Genomic DNA, 19,913 nt, shown 5'->3' with positions numbered 1-19,913 from the left:
CCAATTGCTATGTTTGAACTCTGTAATGGAGCTCCCAATTCCATTTGTTCCCTTATTCAATCTCCTCAGACAAAGAAGTATGATGACGATTGGTCCTCGTAGGAAAGATCTAAGACAAATTTACCTTCTTTTTTCTTTTTTTTTTAAATTTTGTTTTACAAGGGTCTCTAGACTGAGGAAAAAATATGGAATTGTATCAAAGAATTATGTAAAAAAATTGAGATAATCCACTAAAAAGGTGGTCTTTCATTTGGCTTGTGTTCAAAATTCCGGCCCCCATGTAAGAAAAGAAATGGTGGATTAGTCTAATATAGAACCTTCCATTCCAAAACTTAAATCCTTGTTTTCAGTACTATCTACATCATCAAATTCTGGTGGGTTTTCATTGTATAATGCTCTTTAAGTATAACTAGATAAAAGAGAAGAAAAAAAAAACACAGTTCAGAAGAAAACAAGTGCCTCATCCTGGGATAACTTGAGTCTGATTAGGAAATCTCAGGCGTAGCTTAACGTGATACATGGCATTAACCTCTGCCAATTGCCCTTCCATTTGTACAAAAACAGCTAGCCCACGTGCGAACGCGAAAGATCCAGTACCTCCCACAACTGGAAGCTCTTCTCTAGCCCTGTGGCGAATGTTCTTCGCATGGATCCCAAGGCTACCCGAGTACTCCACCATGTCAATGGTGAGATATATGATGTTAAACACAGAATGTGAGAAGTGTTCAATTGGAATTATGAAAGCTTGGGCTCTTCCCACAATCCGAGATGTGTTTTGGGGTCCCTCTGTGAGAGTGTGGTGGAAGATAAATGCGCCGGTGGTGGTTTGTGTGGTTGTTTGAGTGTTGGAAGGTGGAATGTGGGGGTGTTGGATGTAGAGGGAGAGAGCTAGCCAAGGCTTTGTGTGGTTTTTTTGTGGTGTTTTATGGACTGAAGGTGAGATCAAGGCTAAGAGGATAACAGCTAGTGTGGCTGCTGAGACTGCTGTGCAGAATATGATCTTGGGCAGCATTATGGAACATGGGTTGCTTTGATTTCTTGTTCCGTAATTGGTTTGTGTTGTGTGTTTTATAAAGGGGTCTTTTCAATAGCTTTTCATTGCATTGTTTTTTCATCTCATCTACTTAATCTACTTTAGCTACCTAAACCACCTTCTTTATAAGAAAACCTAACCTTTTGTTAGTATGCACTTTCTTAGCAAAAATGGGTTAGTTGGTTCTCCAAAAGTGGACATATTGAGGCCTCTGTCACCTGAGGAAATGACTGATGCATTTGCAACTGTAGCTACAGAACTATATCTACTAAACCCACTAAGTAGTGATTTTAGTCATTTATCAACCAGAAGAACCCACTAAATACCCATAGAACCTTCAGAGAAAGACTTATAAGTTATAAGGCTTTATCTGATCAAAAGGAGAACCCCATCTCAACCAGTGTAACTTCACAACATATTTATGTTTACAGATAAGGAAAAGATATGGGTATTTTCGGCAATGGGTTAAAGATAGTTTTTTTCATACCTGAAAGTTGGTAGTGCAATATCTTCAGAAACTGATACAAAAGTGAAGATGCATTGAGCTTCCCTCAAGCTCATCAAATGGGCCAAAATGACTATACACCACAGCATTGAACCAATCAATTCTTTCTTCCTTTTACAGCTCTTCTATTTCAAAATTTGTAGCATGATCATGGGTCAGTATTGCAGCTATGGAAAATTTAGTAAAGCAATGTAGTATAGATAAGGAAAGATGGAGTTTCATACAAAGCTTTCCTCTTCCTATAATCTTATCAAGTCTCTAGATCCCTGATTTCCGCAATAATGTCCTCTAATTTCCATGTCCCGACCGCTTTATTGCCTGCCCATGCTGGTACTTTTGTTGAATGTCATACAGACGAATGTTAGAGGATAATGTCCTCCATGATTTTGTGCCTTGTGTAGTTCCTCCTGTAGAGTTCACTCTCCAACTCACTTTCTATTACAGGAGATTGGATTGGCAACAACTCTTTTCATGTATATGCAAATTCTTTCATTTAACAAATTATATTTTCTTTTTCTAAGCCATGAGCTATCTCTTGAGCTAACAAATTAACTCGCAAGAGACAATGTTCAATTCATGTCACTTGTTGCGAACCAAGGCCTTAGTTGTAACCAAAATCGAGAATATCATGGTTGAGGGGCAAATCCCATTAACGGTCATGACAAGAGTTTGATGGAAACTCTTCAGCACCTACAAAGAGTTTCCACGCTCGAGGAGGGCCATCCATCGGCTAAAGTTGGGTGAAGGAGAGAGAAGATACAGGGCTTTTCAGGCTGTTCTCACACAAGTTTGGATGCAAGGAAAGCTTAACACAGGTCCGGAATAGCTTGATGAGGAACCGATTATAGTGGCTAACGTTATGCGTCTTACCTCTAAAATTAGATCTTTCTTTGTTTTGAGGGCCAATGATTGAAAGGGATCCAACCATAAGGTTAGCCACCCCATGGCTGTGTTTGGATACAATCATATTCTTAATTATTCTTATTACCTTAGAAACGGAATGGGAAAAAATAAAATAAAAAAAATAATTCAAACAAATTTCAATAAAATTATCATTCCAACGTGGGTGGAATCCGAATACCACCTATTGGAGTGGGAAACGGATTGAAGCATTTTTTTCACGTTTAACTCCATCCCACTGTAATTTCCCCATTTCCCCACCCTTCATTTTGTTTATTATTATTTTTGAATGGCAAAGAATTATCTTATGAAATAAAGAAACCATGGAAATCAACTGGCAACAAGCAAAACAAATGCAAGAAAAACCAAAAAAGAAAAAGAACCAAAATGCCAAACCAAGACCTCCTGAGCATGGTTTTAAATTTCAACCGAAACCAAGACCTCCCGAGCATGGTTTTAAATTTCGACCGAAATCCAAAATTTTGGAATTTCGGTCGAAATTTCGGTTTTTCCAAAATTTGACGCAAAAAATATGTTTTTTAAATATTAATTTAATATTTCACCGAAATTACCGAAATTTCCCCAAATTACTGAAATTTCGGTAATTTCGGCCGAAATTTAATATTGAATAAAATATTAATTTCAGGTCAAGTACCAAATTTCGACCGAAATTTCGAAATTTCACGGTCCGAAACCGGTACCGAAACCGAAATTTTAAACTTGCTCCTGAGGAGGTAGGAAATCAAAGACTTCCAGTGACGCCCCTTCCCTAGCTAACCTATCGGCCTCACTATTAGCCAACCTCCTCAAATGATGAAAGGAGATTGACGATCCTGCCACTCGATCCAAAATCTCACCAATCCAACCTGGGAAATCATTCCGTTTATTTTTTGAACTAAGGAATAAGAATAGGATAGTGATTCCAGCTCTGGTTCCTAGAAATCCAAATGCATCTTATGAGGTTTTGTTTTGGAGAACCTTCTAGGCTTCTAACATAGTGGATTGAAAGCGTTTGGATGCACTTTCTGCCCTCCTAATTTCATACCATCTATTTTCACTCATAATCAAAATTTTCTTGAAAATTCCTCCAATCCAAACAAGGGCCAAATGTTGACACATATTTTATATTTTTGGGTGTCAATGAAAAATTGGAATGATATCCACACTACCATATTTTGATAATGGCACTACTCACTCCGTTTTAGCCTCTTTAGTATTCTAACTGCCGATGAAAAGCGAATAAAAAATTTAAAACAGATTGAGTAGTGCCATTATCTAAATATAATATTGATAATATCAGTCCCCTGAAAAGAAATTATTATAGGGAAGTAATATATGTGCCCCTTTTTCTTAATGGGCTTCATATTTTATATTTTTGGGTCTCAATGAAAAATTGAAATGATATCCAGACTACCATATTTTGATAATGGCACTACTCACTCTGTTTGAGCTTCTTGAGTATTGTAAGTTTGTAACTGCCAATGAAAAGGGAATAAAAAATGTAAAACAGATTGAGTAGTGCCATTATCTAGATATAATATTGATGATATCGGTCCCCCAAAAAATAGATTTTTATATGGGAAGTGATATAAGTGTCCCTTTTTCTTACTTGGGACAGCCCCCTCCAGTGTATTTATGACTACTCTTTCACACTAGTTGAGGCTGTCCCAAGTTAAAAAAAGGGCCAAATGTATCATTTCCCTTTTTATATTTATCAGATGAATTGCACGTGTATTTAGAAGACCATGAGCCTCTAACAGTAACAGACAAATAAAACCGACAAAAATATTTTCACCCACACTTTAGGATAATGCGCCCCCTTATTAACATATAAAGTCATCCCACAATTCACGACAAAAATGGTGGCGCATTATCCTACAGTGGGGCGAAAAAGTCATCTCCCAGAATAAAATATCTCAATGACATGTCAATCATCAGAAGAATAAAACCTAATGAGCTTCATTTTGGTAACGACACCCTCTATAAAATTGTATAATAGCATGACTCGCTCTCCCTCCGTACCCGCGTTTCTTCCCCCACACATCCACCAATTTATGCGTACTTTCCTCTCTCACCCTTCAACACTGTATAAATAAAAGAAGAGACAAATCTCGCTTTTAACTTTCCTTCCCACTCTCGAGCTCGAATCTCAGACCTTTAATGGCGAAATCAAGTGCGGATGACGTGGAGTTAAGGCGAGCATGTGAGGCCGCCATTGATGGTGGTGGAACCAAGCACAAGGTTGTAATTAGTATCAGAGTAGCAAAGAGCCGTGGGATTTGGGGGAAATCTGGTCGGTTAGGTCGAAACCACATGGCAAAACCTAGGGTTCTTGCCATTTCTAGTACGTACTGATCTTTCTTCCTTGGAGAATTCGTGTTTCCTTTGCTTTGATTTGGCCATCTCGTACCATTTCTAGTACTATTTCTATGTTGTTGATGATTTTTTTTCTTTTGGTTTTCGATGTTTCGTGTCATGTTGTCTTGGGTTTTTTTGTAAGGTTCTGAGTGGGGCCTTGCCTAGGTATGGGACTAGGTGGGACCTAGATTGGTTTGGGACAGGTTTAAAGGGCTTAGCCTAACTCGTTCCATTAGCTCTGGAACCTTTGGTGTATCGGCTAGGTACCTAACATTTGGTATTAGAGCAGCCACAAGCCCTGTGTTCGAGTCATGGACGGGGCACATGTGGAGAGGACAACCTGTAAAGGGCTACCTGGTAAAAAGCTACAGTGAAAGTTGCCAGAGTGAAGTTGCCACAAAGTGGGCTGAAGCGGAAGGGGCAACATTTGGAAAGGGCTATCTTGAAAAAATGTCAATGTAAAAGTTGTCATAGAGTGGTCGCCGAGGACGGAAGATGCAGAAGCGTGGTGTATTTTACGGTCCTCAGTGGGGCCCGCCTAGGTATGAGAGTAGGTGGGATCATAGTTAGCAAAACGTGATTCGACATGGGAGCTCTTCATCCCAATGAGACATGGGATCTGGTTCCTCAACCATCTGGTGCTTGTCCTGTTGGTTGTAGCTGGGTATTCTCTATTAAATATCTGCCTGATGGTACTGTTGAGCGCTTAAAGGTGCGGCTGGTGGCGAAAGGATACACTCAGACTTTCGGCGTTGATTACGCTAAGACCTTCTCCCCTGTTGCGAAGATCCCATCTATCCGTGTACTTCTTTCTTTGGCCGTGAATCATGGGTGGGCTCTGCATCAGTTGGATGTGAAGAATGCATTTCTTCATGGCGACCTCGCTGAGGAGGTATAAATGGAGCAACCTCCAGGGTATGTTGCTCAGGGGCAGATGTCCTCCTATGTGTGTCGCCTGCGCAAATCACTTTATAGCCTCAAGCAATCTCCATGCGTGTAGTTTGGGAGGTTCAGTGAGGCAGTCATGCGCTTTGGAATGAAACAATGTGCAGTAGACCACTCAGTCTTCAGTCATCACTCCTCAGTTGGTGCATTTTGTTGATCGTGTATGTTGATGACATCATCATCACGGGTAGTGATTCACGAGGTATACAACAATTAAAAGTCTTCTTGCAAAAAGAATTCTCCACCAAGGATTTGGGTCATCCCAGGTACTTTCTTGGGATAGAGGTAGCCCGTTCTTCCAGAGGCTTGTCTCTATCACAAATAAAGTATGTTTTAGATTTGTTAGAAGAGACGGGCAATCTTGGGGTTAAACCAGCTATTGTACCCATGGACCCTAAGGTGAAGCTTGTTCTAGAAGAAGGTGATTTGTTAGAAGACCCTGACAGATACAGAAGACTGGTCCGTAAGTTCATATATTTTACAGTTACTCGTCCAGACATATCATATGCTATAGGAGTAGTCAGTCAGTATCTGAGCTCTTCACGTACCTCTCACTGGGCTGCAGTAGTCCAAATCTTCAAGTACTTGAAAGTTGCTCCAGGAAAGGGCTCGTTGTTTAAAAGACACGATCATATGAAGATTGAAGGTTTATCTGATGTGGATTGGGCTTGATCTCCAGCAGATAGAAGGTCAACCACTGGGTACTGTACCTTTGTAGGAGGTAACCTAGTGTCATAGAGAAGCAAGAAGCAAGATGTCATAGCTAAGTCCAGTGCAGAAGTCGAATATAGAGCAATGGCACACACAAGCACCGAACTCATTTGGCTGCGTTCACTTCCATCTGAGATTGGTTTTGTTCCATCTTCTCCTTCGCAGCTGTACTGTTATAACAAAGCTGCAATACACATTGCTACCAATCCAGTCTTCCATGAGCAGACTAAACACATTGAAGTAGATTGCCATTTTATTCGTCAGAGAATCCAGAAGGGAGAGATATGCACTGTTTTTACTCGGTCAGTAGATCAGTTAGCTGATATGTTAATAAAGTCTTTAAGCAGGGCTAAATTGAGCGATATATGTAACAAGCTAGGAATGTGTGATATATACATTCCATCTTGAGGGGGAGTGTTGGAATATGTAATATGCCTAACGGCATAATAGACTTTGTACCCTTTATTGCTTTAGTATAAATATATGAGTAAGGGGGAGATCTCTCTCCAACTTATTCATTTTCTCTCAAACTCTTTCTCTCAACAATCCCCGTTCTGAGCAAGAGAAAAGTAGAGAGTTAAGAATCTTCCATTGGAATTCCTTAACACCTCCTATCCTTCGAATGACACCTGTTTCCTTTGAAAACAACAAGATAAAGTGTCTTAAGATCTCTCAGAAGGAGGTAGAAGAAGCAATCCATTTCCTCATCATGAAATTCCTTCTAATAATTCAATCCTAATCAAAGTTATGCCCTACCTAGGATTTATGTCCAGACTATCAATTCTTTGTCCACCCTTTTTACCTTTTAAACTTGCTTTCTAAACGGTGTTGATGCCCATCGAATATACCATTCTGTATGAAGTCTCTAGCCAATTGTGATGAACCAACCACTCAGATGGAACATAAAGTAACAAATTTAAGAGAGATTACTTGGATCTAACCTTGGCCCAAAAATAAAAGATTGTTTTCCACATCAACAACTTTTCAATCTCTCCATAATAGACTCAGAAATTTTGGATTCTTACTTGAACATAAAGTAAGACCCAAATTACCATGCTTTTTATTGAAATTTCTCCATCATCATATACCTGCCTCAAAATACCATAAAATTTCCTTTGGATGTACAAAGTATGTGCTATTAGTAAGTTTTGATAACAAAAACTTAGAAGTCCTGCAACAGATCTAGTCTGTGCAACATCAAGGTACACAACTACTTTTTGCAAGAGTTTCTTGATGGTGTGATTGATTCTAGATGTACATATGTGAACTTCTTCACTAAGGGGAGCCAATGGTCGCATTTCTAAAGTGTCTTGATTGGGTGTCATCTCCAAGGTTTGGGGTTTCGTTTTCGGTAATTGTTTCGGTCGTGATGGAAATGGGAACATGTCAGTTTTAGATGGAAATTTCGGTGGAAAGCCTGTAAAATCATGAGAACATATGGAAACATGTTCAAATAAATGATGGGAACGTATGTAAACATTTTGAAATAAATGATGGGAACGTATGTAAACATGTTCAAATGATGGGTATTTAAATGAAACTTCAGGAGGTGCTAGAATAAGCCCTGATACACATTCAAAAACCATCACATTTAGTAAAAACCCACCCATAATGGACTAACATGTAATCCCTAGTGACATGAGGTGTCGCACATGTCTGATAATTCAGTACATACCACATTTCACATGTACACAATGCATACACCACGTTTCACATGTAATTTATATAAATATGTTCATGTAATACAGACTGCTATAGTGTACAACTAATATCCTTACGATTTTGATTTTAGTATGCATTTGGGTGGGGATGGAAACTGAGACATTTTGGTTTCAGTGGAAATTTAAAACAATGGTCATTTCAAGTGCTAGATCTAAGGGCACGTATTGAGAGCATAGTCACAAATATCCCCGAATTCTGAAAATATCGTGATTTTATCCTGACATTTTGATAAAACGACAAAACCCTGCAATAATTCTGAGATTTAAAAAAAATCATTATATTTTCATTTTTTATCATTTAGGGGGAAAAATATCGTGAGAATTTTATGCTATTTTTATTTTTCTTAAACTATATTTTTAAATATTCTATTTTTCTAATTTTTTCTCGATATAAACCCAAAAGTAACAAAAAATTTAAATTCTCCTGAGATATACACTTCCTGAGAAATTCCCAGAGGCAGATATTTGTGACTTTGATTGAGAGACATTAATAGCTCTTTAGTAAGGTGTCCTCCTCCTTTTTAGTGATATCGTTTGCTTATATCTTCTTCAAAAAGTAATACAGATCTATTGTTGCTGGTGTTAGAGTTTAGCTGGAACTCGAGATTATTTGATTGTAAATTTGTAACAATAGGTAATTCTACCTACTCTTTCATAAAAAATTCAGCTATCATCGTCATCTCTATAGTTATATAGGTTTAGACTAGTACCAGAAGGTTTGCCTGTATGTGTATTGCGTTATTCCATAGATTTTATTTTTGATAGTTGTTTCCATGTAATTAATGTGGAGAAATTTCTTTGACAATTTCATCATGATATTCATATCTCGACTAAAAATAAAAAGTGGAGATGTTTACTCAACATAATTAAACTAATCTTTATGTGGCGTGAATTGTGACTGTAATTGTTTTTACAGCCAAATATTCTTCAAAGGGTCAGAGGACTAAAGCTCTTCTTCGTGTTTTAAAATATTCCACTGGAGGAGTTCTTGAGGTAATTTTAAGTTTTCTCATGATATACATGCAAAAATTGTCAAGTTACACTTAATTGAAGAGAGCAGAAGATAAGGACAAAAAAAGGTGAACCCTAAACCATGAATTTAAGGAAGGAGGAGTTTAAGTCAGCCTCACAACTTGTCTTCTCTCCTATATGTTGTTAAGTCAAATTAAATTACATGAAAGCCCTTATATAATACACATAAACCAAAGGGCATAAAAGGAAACCAAACTATCTCACACATATACACTTACACCTGTGTAAGGATTATAACATAACTCCTACTCCTTGACTTATATACACCACTAAATGACGTATATAAGTGGTATGCAAAGCTGCTATTTTTCACACTGCTCAAATTGTAGCACTGAGTCAGATTGCATCAATATGCAGACTAGGAAGTCATGCCACACTCGTTTATGGCCTTCATAAAGATATCTACCAACTATTGTGAAGATAGAATATAACAAAGCAAGATCCAATCCATCCTCTAGAGTAGCACTGCCACTAATCCCATTTTTCATGAGTTGACAAAGCATATCGCCCCCTCTCTTCCCTGGGTCACCCCCTTCTAGTGTATTTATGACTACTCTCAATGTTTCAAAACACGGATGCGGGTCGAATCCTAGTCGACTCCGCATGATGCGATTGAGTACTCGGTTAGGCTGAGTACTCGGTTGACGGAGTTTTTAAACTATGACTACTCTTTTTTCCTACAAGGGGGTGGCCTTGGGAAAAAAGGGGACAGATATATCATTTCCCACGTGTATGTGAGCATATATCTTCTCAAGCCAGAGCAGGGATGAGCGGGTATGCATGACAGGTATGTATGCTGTGGGTATCAAGGCATGCTATTTGGGTAGTTAGGGATCACCTGCTAGGAGCATCTATCGAGATAGGGTGGGGGGGAGGAGGGGGGAATACCCACTGCAAATATCTATAACAAAATTTGGTATGTAAGTGATGTCATTTAGGGTACCACAGATATGAAAACCCTTTTGTGTATATAATCTGCCACAAATATCTAGCATGCAACTAACTGTGTGACCTAAGGCAGTGAAATACTGCATTTCATAGGAAGGACATGCTTGTGATGTTATTATGGCTCTGAATGGTACCCATGGAATCATTTATTGCACCAGTCGTCACGGGTCTTACAGTGGCCTGTTCATGCCCAATAGCTACAAAAATATTTGCACCAATAGCTATTAATTTACTAAAGATTTGGCTACCTTTACTTTTTAACTTTATGTGCCAGGCCATTTTACAATTTTTGAATCAGATCATATAAATTGAAATGAAAAGAAAAGAATGTAAGCTATAAATATGGTGACTTAAAATAACATCTGAAGTAAAATTAATTGAGCGATTAATTGATTCACTCAGATTATGAGAAGGATTAGATTGAGGCTGAAGCTCTCGGTCTTCTTCACGGGGAGAAAGCTTTCTCTTCCCATGTCCTGGGGCTTGTTGAGATCTCCTAGGTCCATTTCATCATTTTGTGGGTTAGAACAAGGGAGAAGTTCCCTCGGAGGTCAGTGGACATGAATTGGGAGATTTGGTTGTGAGTGTTGCTTCAAGTTTTCGAAGATTCGAGTCCTTCATATGATCGTTCTGCCACAGTTCTCTCTTATGAAACTCTCTGCAAATGACCAAGAATACAAGATTGAGAAAGCTGGAACGAAGAGGGTAGAGGTGGAGATTATCAGTCCTAGTTGAGGGCAAGGTTGTAAATTTCAGTTTCAGTTTCGGTTTTGGTTACCATGGAAACAGAAATGCTTTGGTTTGTTGGAAATTTCTGTGGAAATCCTGTAAAATAATGAGAGCGTATAGAAAAAACACATGCAAGTGATAGAATTTTAAGATGAAATTTCAGTAAACGCTAGAATAAGCACAAATACACACTTAGAAACTAATACATAAGCAAGAAAACCATCCATAATAGTTTAATGACATTGAATACCCAGTGACATGCACTGTCGCACATGTTAGATAATTCAGTACATATCACATTTCATATGTAATTCATATAAATATTTATACATAATATATACACTACATATCATAAGTAATTTATCTAAACATAATTATGTAACACATACTGATACTGTATACTAATGCATTTACAATTTCGGTTTCAGTATGCGTTTCGATTTTGGTATCGTTTTGGTGGACATGCAAATGGAAACATTTCAATTGTTTTGTGTCAGTTTCGATGGGAATTTAAAACCATGGTTGAGCGTGGTTGTTAGAAGGGGTGGATGGGAGAGGGGGTGTGGCTACTGTAATCAATTTGGGGGACGTCTTGTCTTCATATTGGTTTTATTACCATTGCTGTTTTTTTTTTTTTTTTTAAATAAAATGTAGACACTGTCTCAAAAACAAAGAGTCGGTTCAAGTTGGATATCTCCTTGTGCACTATATGGCCAATTTAGAAGATGATTCATTTGCTAAGGAGGGCGTGTCAAGGTCTTCCATGTATCCCAGATCTCTGTCTGCTTGTCTTAAGTTTTTTGACTTTTTCGTTTGAATATTGTAGGATTTGTCTTTATCCTTTGATTTGTTTCTACTTTCTATTACAAGCACCCACACACCAAATACACACACCACCCTTAAAAAAGAACTAAATTTTGGAGGCTTTAATTGAAGGTACATCTACTATATTTATTTATTTTGAATGTAGCTGCAATTGAAGGTACATCTGCTATATTTATTTATTTTGAATGTAGCTGCAATCTTCCAACTAACACTTCTATTATTAAGAGCATAGTGTCTTCCAAGAATGGTAATGAACTGATTGTTTTCAATGTTATACTTTTATTGCAAGTGTAGCCTGCGAAAATATACAAGCTCAAGCATCTTTCAAAAGTGGAAGTTGTTGTAAATGATCCCAGTGGCTGTACATTTATGCTGGTAATTTTCCATGTCTGATGTCGACTTCTTACATTCTCACATTTGAAGGTGTTATTTTTGACGATTTATTCACTTGGTTTCCTGATGAAAAGTTTTAAGCTTAAGGTTCATTTTTGAAATTGTCTCAGTTATGTCAGTCATCTTTTGTATGGTATTTTTTTCAGGGATTTGACAACCTTAGAAGTCAGAGTGTTGCCCCACCTCAGTGGACCATGCGCAACCTTGATGACAGGTGGCTACAATGGAAACAAACATTTCATCTCATCAAAGTTACAAAATATCTGTATTTCTCAGCATCTGTTGGAGGCCTAAGCTATATGTATCAGCTGTATTGTTGGTACACCTGTGAATCTGTGGTACAGATTCTCACGGTCCCAAGAAAGAGGGATACATTGTGTTTCGACCACAATTTTCTTTTTAGCTAATTTTTGGCATATTTACTTCAATAAAAACTGTTCTGAGTGGTCGTATGTGGGGGTATTTCTGTCTTTTTAATGTAACACTACTCATATATATATATATTTATATAATTATATGTATAATATATATATTTTTTTGTGTAGGAGAGGGACACGCAACCCTCTCTCATGACTTCTCATCTTCTCCTCTTCTTTTCTGCAATGGAAGATAGGATACCTCTAACATGGTATTAGAGCTAAAGGTTAGAGGGATCTACATCAACATTGAAGAAGAAGAATGTTGAATACCATGTAAGGGTAGTTTAGGTATTACTTGTAGTGTTAGGGGTATTGTAGTTTTTTTGCATTCTTGCCCTATTTGGGGCCTATATATACATCATTAAGAGGAGATCCCTAGTGGAGACTTCCCATCTTCTTCACTCCTCTTCTACTTCCTCTCTCTAACGCTAATCTCATTTCTAACATGGTATAAGAGCAAAGATCCTAGGAAGGAAAAAAAGAAGAAGAGTTCCTCACACGGCATTCCCTCTCTCTCTCTCTCTCATGCGTATTTCTCTTTTCCTTTTTTTTTTGGTTTGGGTTTTTCGGAAAACCCTAAAATATCTTTAGCCAAATCCCTAAAACCTCTCTTCTCAAACCCATATTCTCTCTCTCTCTCTCTCTCTCTCTCTCTCTCCAAGCATAGACCCATTGTTTGGGTTTTTCATCTCTGGAAAACCCCCCCTCTCTCTCTCTCTCTCTCTCTCTCTCTCTCTCGGACAAACCCTTACGCTTTTGTGCATCTTTCGCATCCTTCCATCCTCCATTTTTTTCTTTACCGGAAACACTCTTTCTCTTTTACCTTTGCCGTGGAGCCCAAAACAACAAAAAGAATAACACATCATCTCCCTTTCTTTCTCTTTTGAATCATCCACAAACCCTAGAAATATAACCCCAAACCCCAAATCTCTTTTCTTTTCTAAATTTATACCCTTGTTGGGTTCTTTCTATTTTCTTCATCTCTTTCGTTATATTCCAAATCCTTTCTTTCTTTCCCTTTTGAATCTCCATCTCCCCTCCATCCCAATCTTTATATTCTAAATCCTTTCTTTTCGTTGTCTTCTACGTCTTTTGTGTTGTTCTTCAAGATGCACACCAAGTGTTTGGTGAAATGTCCGAGAGTGGTGTGGTGCTTTGAAGTCATTCCTTTTGTCCGTCCTTCAACTTGAGGGGGAGTGTTGTAATGTAGTTCTTGAGTTGTCTTTATCTTCGTGTTGTCTTTTCTTGAGGGAGTCTTGTCTTGATGCCTTATTGTCTTCTTGTTGACGTGTCTTTTCTTATCTTGTTGTTATCTCCGGGCACATGGAGTTTCGCCCAGGGGGAGTGTTGTTGTGCTCTCTTTATGTTCCTTCGTCTTTCTTCATGTTGTCGTCTCTTTGATGTCTTCTCTTGGCGTAGCTTTTACGCATTCATCTTAATTTTTCGGCTTTATGCCTTATCTTTTCGGGCGTTGGTATCCCCATCGTTGGTCGGTTCACAGGCGACGGTGTCTCTGTCGACCTAGTCTCTCTGGGCGATTGTTTCCCTATCGTTGGTGGGTTCATCGGGTCGCGGTGTCCCTGTCGACCCAGTTTCTCCGGGCTATGGTTTCCCCATCGTTGGTCAGTTCACCGGACGATGGTTTTCTCATTGTTGGTCAGGTATCTTCTTCATTTTCTTCTTATCTCTTCAGGCGACGATGTTCATGCCGTCGACTTTCTTTCCAGACGATGGTTTCCCCATCGTAGTTTGACTTTCTTCAGGAGACAATTTCCCTTTGGACCTCCCTTCAAGCGACGATGTTCATGCCTGTTAAAGTATAAAAGATTAAGTACTGCCCTTCTCCAACAGCTTAAGCTTTTGGAGAAGTCGGTAAGTTTCTAACATGGTATTAGAGCCAAAGGCCTCAAGTTCAAACCTCTCCGATGTCATAAAAAATCCACATGCAATGGTTGGCCCAAGGTGGGACCACATGTGCGACGTGTTTGCCAAGTGGGCCACATGTGAGGGGGAGTGTTAAAGTATAAAACATTGAGTGCTGCCCTTCTCCAACAGCTTAAGCTTTTGGAGAAGTCGGTAAGTTTCTAACAATGCCGTCGACCTTGTCTCCAGACGTTGGTTTCCCCATCGTTAGCTGGTTATCTTTTCCCTCATTTTCTTCTCTCCAGGCAACGGTTTCCCCGTCGACCTCATCTCGATGGTTTCCCCATCGGTGGTTATCTTTTTCTCTAGGCATTGTGCTTCTTTGCCGTTGTTTGCTATGGGCGCCTTTGGTTTGCCTATTTTGATCGATGGATCGCTGGTATTTCCCCTGCCGAGGTCTCACCGTTTGATCCTTCGTGGTTTGCAAATGTTTTCCGGACTCTCATTCAGGGGGAGGCCCTATTTTTTTATCGCTCTCTTCGTCATGCTACTTCAGGGAGAGCTGCTCTTTTTGGTGGCCGTTAATCTCGTTGCTGTACTCATGTGGCCGTTGTTATCTTTTATTATGCTTTCGTTATGTATTCACCACACCAGCTTGAGGATGAGTGTCATACCAAGCTGGATGTGTGTGAGATTATGTACTTTTTGTTATTTGTAGTAGTTGTTGTAGTTTTCTTTGTACTAGGCTGGAGTTCCACAACATATACACTCCAATTTGAGGGGGAGTGTGAATAACGTGTATTTATGATAGTTTAGTAATTACTTGTAGGATAGAGGGTATTGTAGTCATTTTACATTGTTGCCTTATTTGAGGCTTACATATACATCATGTACATGAGGAGCTCCCTAGTGGAGACTTTCCATCTTCTTCACTCTTCTTCCTTTCTCTAACCCTAATCTCATTTCTAACAAAGTAAAAGAAGAAGAAGAAGAAGAAGAAGAAGCACCTTCATAGCCGCCCCTTCCTCTATCATTTTTTTTGGTTGTCTTTCACCCTACATCAGCCACACCTCTAAAACCCTAACTGTTTTGGGTTTTCTCACCCTACCTTAGCCGCACCCCTTCCAACCCTAATCCTCTGGGATCTTCCACCAAATCTAACCCTAACCCTCCTTTGTTTGGGATTTTCAAACCCTAACCCTAATTGCATAGCCCCTCCCTTGTTTTCCCCTTGCCGCCCTCTCCCCAAACCCATTTTTTTTGCCATACATTTTCGAACCCTATACTAGCCCACCCATATCCTTCAAAACAATCCCTATATTTCCCTTTCTTTTGGATTTTACTCCTTCTAACCCTAATCGCACCTCCCCTTCCCTTTCTACCATTACCGTCCCTCCCAAAATCAATTTACTTTGGTTTTATACCCTTAAACCCTAACTATCCCCTAACTATACCCAACAGTTCCTAAACTTCATTTGATAAGCTTCTATCCTTTGGTATTCTTGACCTAAACACTCATTCTTCCCATTTTATTATTTCATTATTGGTTTCGGGGCGATGTTTGATGATTCTCCCTTATCAGTTGTGCTTGGTTGGTGCTGTCATTTCTTTCTATCTCGAAACCGCGTATTGATCTATGAGACAGCGTATGTTGGTGATTTGCTTGTGGTTTAATGGTGGTTGGTTGTTGGTTGGTTTATATGAGAAGTGCACTCCAACTGTTTGATGAAATGTCTGAGAGAGCTTTGTTGTTATTGGTAGTGCTTGGTTATTCCTCCTTACTTGGTCGATGTTGGTTGCCTTGTTGCTTGTGTTGTTGGTGGTGATTGGTTGTTCCTTGTTGTTGAGGGGTTGTTAGAGATTTCCCATATTGGTGGTGGTTCATTTGTATTATTGGTGACTTACTAGCGTTGGCGGTATGCTACTAGTTGGTTGTTTGATTTGTTGGTGGATGTGGTGTTGGTAGTGGTCTCCTGTTGGTAGCACGTTGTTGGTATTTGTTGGTGGCTTGTTGGTTGTTGGTTGTTGTTAGTGGTTTGTAGTTAGTGGCGATTGGTAGCGGGAACTTTTTGTCTATGTGGTTTACGTTATGAATATTTAGTATGACCACTCCTGCATCGTCTAGTACTGTTGCTGGACCTTCCACGACCCTCCCTATGGTTTCGATGACCGCTATCAAACTCAATGGCATGAATTATCCTGTGTGCTCTCGGTCTGTTCAGATTTATCTTCATGCACAGGGGAAGTCTACTTACCTTACATCGGCTCCTCCGTCGCTTGAGAGTAAGGAGTATGCTCAGTGGCTCTGGGAGGATGCTCACATTCAGAGTCTCCTATTTCATAGCATTGAGGATAAAATGTATACGGAGCAACTTCCTGGGTTTGTTGGGTTACTCTTGTAATCAAAAATTTATCTTTTTGGGTTACTGTTGTACCCAAAAGGGATAAAAGTGTTATAATCCTCGACTGCAGAAAACTTATGTTTCTGCAGATGTCACCTTCTTTGATGATAGCCCTTATTTTCCGGACCCTCCTACTTCTGTTGAGGTGCCTACTCTACTATTTCCGCTATAGCCGAGCCATGTAGAGCCCTCTACAGTTCATTCTTTAGTTGTGGGTGATAGAGAGACACTTGAGGATCGCACAAAACATGAGCCGAACGTTTATACTCGAGGACCACGGCAAATTGGTCTATCTACTGTCGAGCCATCATCTCAGACAGCTGATCCTCGTTCTCAGTCGGAAGCTCTTACATCAGGTACTTCCTTTTATATATCTGATTTGCCTATTGCCTCTCGCACTCGGTCACATACTACTGTGCATCATTTTTCCCAGTTTGTTTCATATGAGCATCTATCACCTTCCTTTCGTTCATTTGTTTTTAGTGTATCTTCTGTTTCTTTGCCTAAGTCTGTTTTAGATGCTCTTGCTCATCCTAGTTGGCGGGCGGCTATGGATGCCGAAATGACTGCTTTGCATTGAAATAATACGTGGCGACTGGTTTCTCTTCCTTCTGGTGCAAAAATTGTCGGGTGTCGATGGCTCTTTGCAATTAAGTACCTCCCTGATGGAACCATTGAACGACTCAAAGCTCGACTTGTGGCTAAAGGTTGGACTCAGACATTTGGGGTTGATTATCAGGAGACATTCTCACCTGTGGCCAAGATACCGTCTGTTCGAGTTTTGATTTCTATTGCTGTTAACCGTGGCTGGCCGCTATATCAACTCGATGTTAAAAATGCATTTCTTCATGGTGATCTCAGTGAGGAAGTTTATATGGAGCAACTTCCTGGGTTTGTTGCTCAGGAGGAGATGCGTTCATCAGTCTTTTGTCTTCAGAAAGCAATCTATGGTCTCAAGAAATCTCCGAGAGCATGGTTTGGGAGGTTCAATGCTGCAATTATCAGATTTGGTATGAAACAGTGTGCTGTTGATCACTCTGTCTTCAGCTATCAGTCCACTGTTGGCTACATCTTCTTGATAATATATGTGGATGATGTTGTAATCAAAGGAGATGGCAAAGTTGACATACGAAGATTGAAAACTTTTCAAGAAGAGTTTTCCACTAAAGAGCTGGGATTCCTCAGATATTTCCTTAGCATTGAAGTGGCTCGTTCTGAGTATGGACTGTCCTTATCACAAAGAAAGTACACCTTGGATATTTTAGAAGAGACAGGTTCTATGGGGGTAAAGCCAGCATCCACACCTATGGATCCAAATGTTAAACTCATTCCAAAAGAAGGGGACTTGCTAGATGATCCAAGATGATACAGGAGGTTAGTTGGAATATTGATTTATTTGACTGTAGGGGTAGTCAGTCAATTTATGAATTCTCCTCGGACTTCCCATTGGGCAGCAGTAATACAGATCATCAGGTACTTGAAGGGTACTCCAGGAAGAGGATTGTGTTTCAAGAAGAATGGTCATGAAAGGGTAGAGGGATTCACTGATGCCGATTGGGCAGGTTCTCCAGCTGACAGGAGATCCACGACTGGTTATTGCACCTTTGTTGGAGGTAATATGGTATCATGGAGAAGTATGAAGCAAGACATTGTGCCCAAATCAAGTGCAGAACCAGAATACAAGGCTAAGTCTTATACTAGTGGAGAACTGATCTGGTTACTTTCCTTTCTATCGGAGATTGGTCTCTCATCTTCAGGTCCAGCTCGATTGTATTGTGATAACAAGTCTGCATTTCATATTTGCACTAATCCCGTCTTTCATGAAAGAACCAAGCACATTGAAGTTGACTGCCATTTCATCTGCCAGAGGATTCAGAGAGGTGACATAAGTACCACGTTCACTCGATCGGGTGTATTTACTAAATCCTAAGGACCTGCTAAGTTAAAAGATGCTTGTAACAAGCTCAGATTGTATGATATATACACTCCAGCTTGAGGGGGAGTGTTAAACATGTTAACACAAGTACTTAAGGGTATTTTGGTCAATGTGCACAAAACATATATAAAATAATTTTCGTGTGGAGACAACCCTAACTCTCTTACGCACGCTTCTCTCTAACTCTCTCTTCACTGTCTCTCTTTCTTCTTCTCTTCTTCTCTTTGATCTCTTTAAACCATGTAATCATCTAACACATAGAACGCGAAAAATTCCAAAACTTCATGAATGGCGCTTCAATCCATCAATTCCCAGTTAAAATCATTCCTTTTGTGGTTGAAATTAGTAGATCTATGTTGGTTTATGTCATATGACCCTAAATCAAGCTTAACCTCATAAAAAAACAGCAAAAAAGGAGAGGAAGAAATTAGGTTCAAGATATTTTCATGTATAGACACATTTAAGGGCACTTGCTATCATTTGTGAACCTCGATATGGGTGGTTCGTATCGTATCAGATTCCGTCAATACAGATACACATTTTTATAAGTTTCTAATCATGTTGCCATTTCTCTACTTTATGTATGCCTTTGGAAATTACTGATTCCTTATGTTTATGAATGGTAAGATGAACTTTTGGAAGCTCTTAGTGAGATCTATTTAACTACTAATTTTAGAAACTATAAATGGAACTTAGTTCATGGTCTTATTTTGTTATGTATTTTCTCTTGTAGGAACCGCCTTCTTCTATGCATCTTAAACATGTGCAAAGAGATACTGGGTCATCTTCCCAAAGTTGTTGGTATTGATGTTGTTGAGATGGCTCTTTGGGCAAAGGTGCATCCAATACTAACTTTTTTTTCCTCACCTTTTCTGTATAGGTTTCCATTTATCTCATTTAAGGATGATGTATTCTAATTTGATTGGAGGTGCTACAATTACTCATGCATATAAAAATGGCTTCTATTGGTGTTTCCAGCTCTTTATGTTTTTCAGATTAATTTGCCTTTTCCATTTATGCAACAACACGAGTAAACATTTTTCGATGTAATAGTGAAGATAAAATTGGTAGAATGTTAACTAGTGCTGGATGTTAGTAACCCGACTAATTGTGTGAGAACTTAAGAAACAACTGCACAAAAGCCTCTATTTCTTGGTGAAACCATGGAAAAAATACTTAGTGATGGATTATAT

General features: G+C 39.2%; 2 protein-coding genes across 3 annotated transcripts in view; one reads left to right on the top strand and one right to left on the bottom strand.

Annotated features, from left to right (window-relative positions):
* Positions 1–460: 460 nt before the first annotated feature.
* On the bottom strand, positions 461–1,029 carry LOC143849677 (Disease resistance-responsive (dirigent-like protein) family protein). Its single transcript, XM_077358805.1, has one exon. The coding sequence runs from the start codon at positions 1,010–1,012 to the stop codon at positions 461–463; it is 552 nt and encodes a 183-aa protein (XP_077214920.1). The 5' UTR covers positions 1,013–1,029.
* A 3,408-nt stretch (positions 1,030–4,437) lies between these two features.
* LOC143849696 (exocyst complex component SEC3A-like) overlaps positions 4,438–19,913 on the top strand; it is a 109,830-nt gene continuing 94,354 nt past the window's right edge. Inside the window, exons 1-5 of one of the 2 annotated variants that reach the window (XM_077358852.1) lie at positions 4,438–4,782; positions 9,090–9,166; positions 12,002–12,082; positions 12,247–12,314; positions 19,454–19,556. In XM_077358852.1, the coding sequence (XP_077214967.1) occupies positions 4,599–4,782; positions 9,090–9,166; positions 12,002–12,082; positions 12,247–12,314; positions 19,454–19,556 (513 nt within the window). In that variant the 5' untranslated portion in view covers positions 4,438–4,598. The remainder of the gene's footprint in view (positions 4,783–9,089; positions 9,167–12,001; positions 12,083–12,246; positions 12,315–19,453; positions 19,557–19,913) is intronic. The other variant, XM_077358853.1, reaches the window with a different exon arrangement.

This window comes from Tasmannia lanceolata, unplaced genomic scaffold, assembly GCF_043159265.1.
Source record: "Tasmannia lanceolata isolate RefF3 unplaced genomic scaffold, GAP_Taslan_0.1 ptg000018l, whole genome shotgun sequence".
NCBI lineage: Eukaryota > Viridiplantae > Streptophyta > Magnoliopsida > Canellales > Winteraceae > Tasmannia > Tasmannia lanceolata.
The sequence above is the reverse complement of the archived record's forward strand: the minus strand, read 5'-3'. Positions and strand labels throughout refer to the sequence as shown.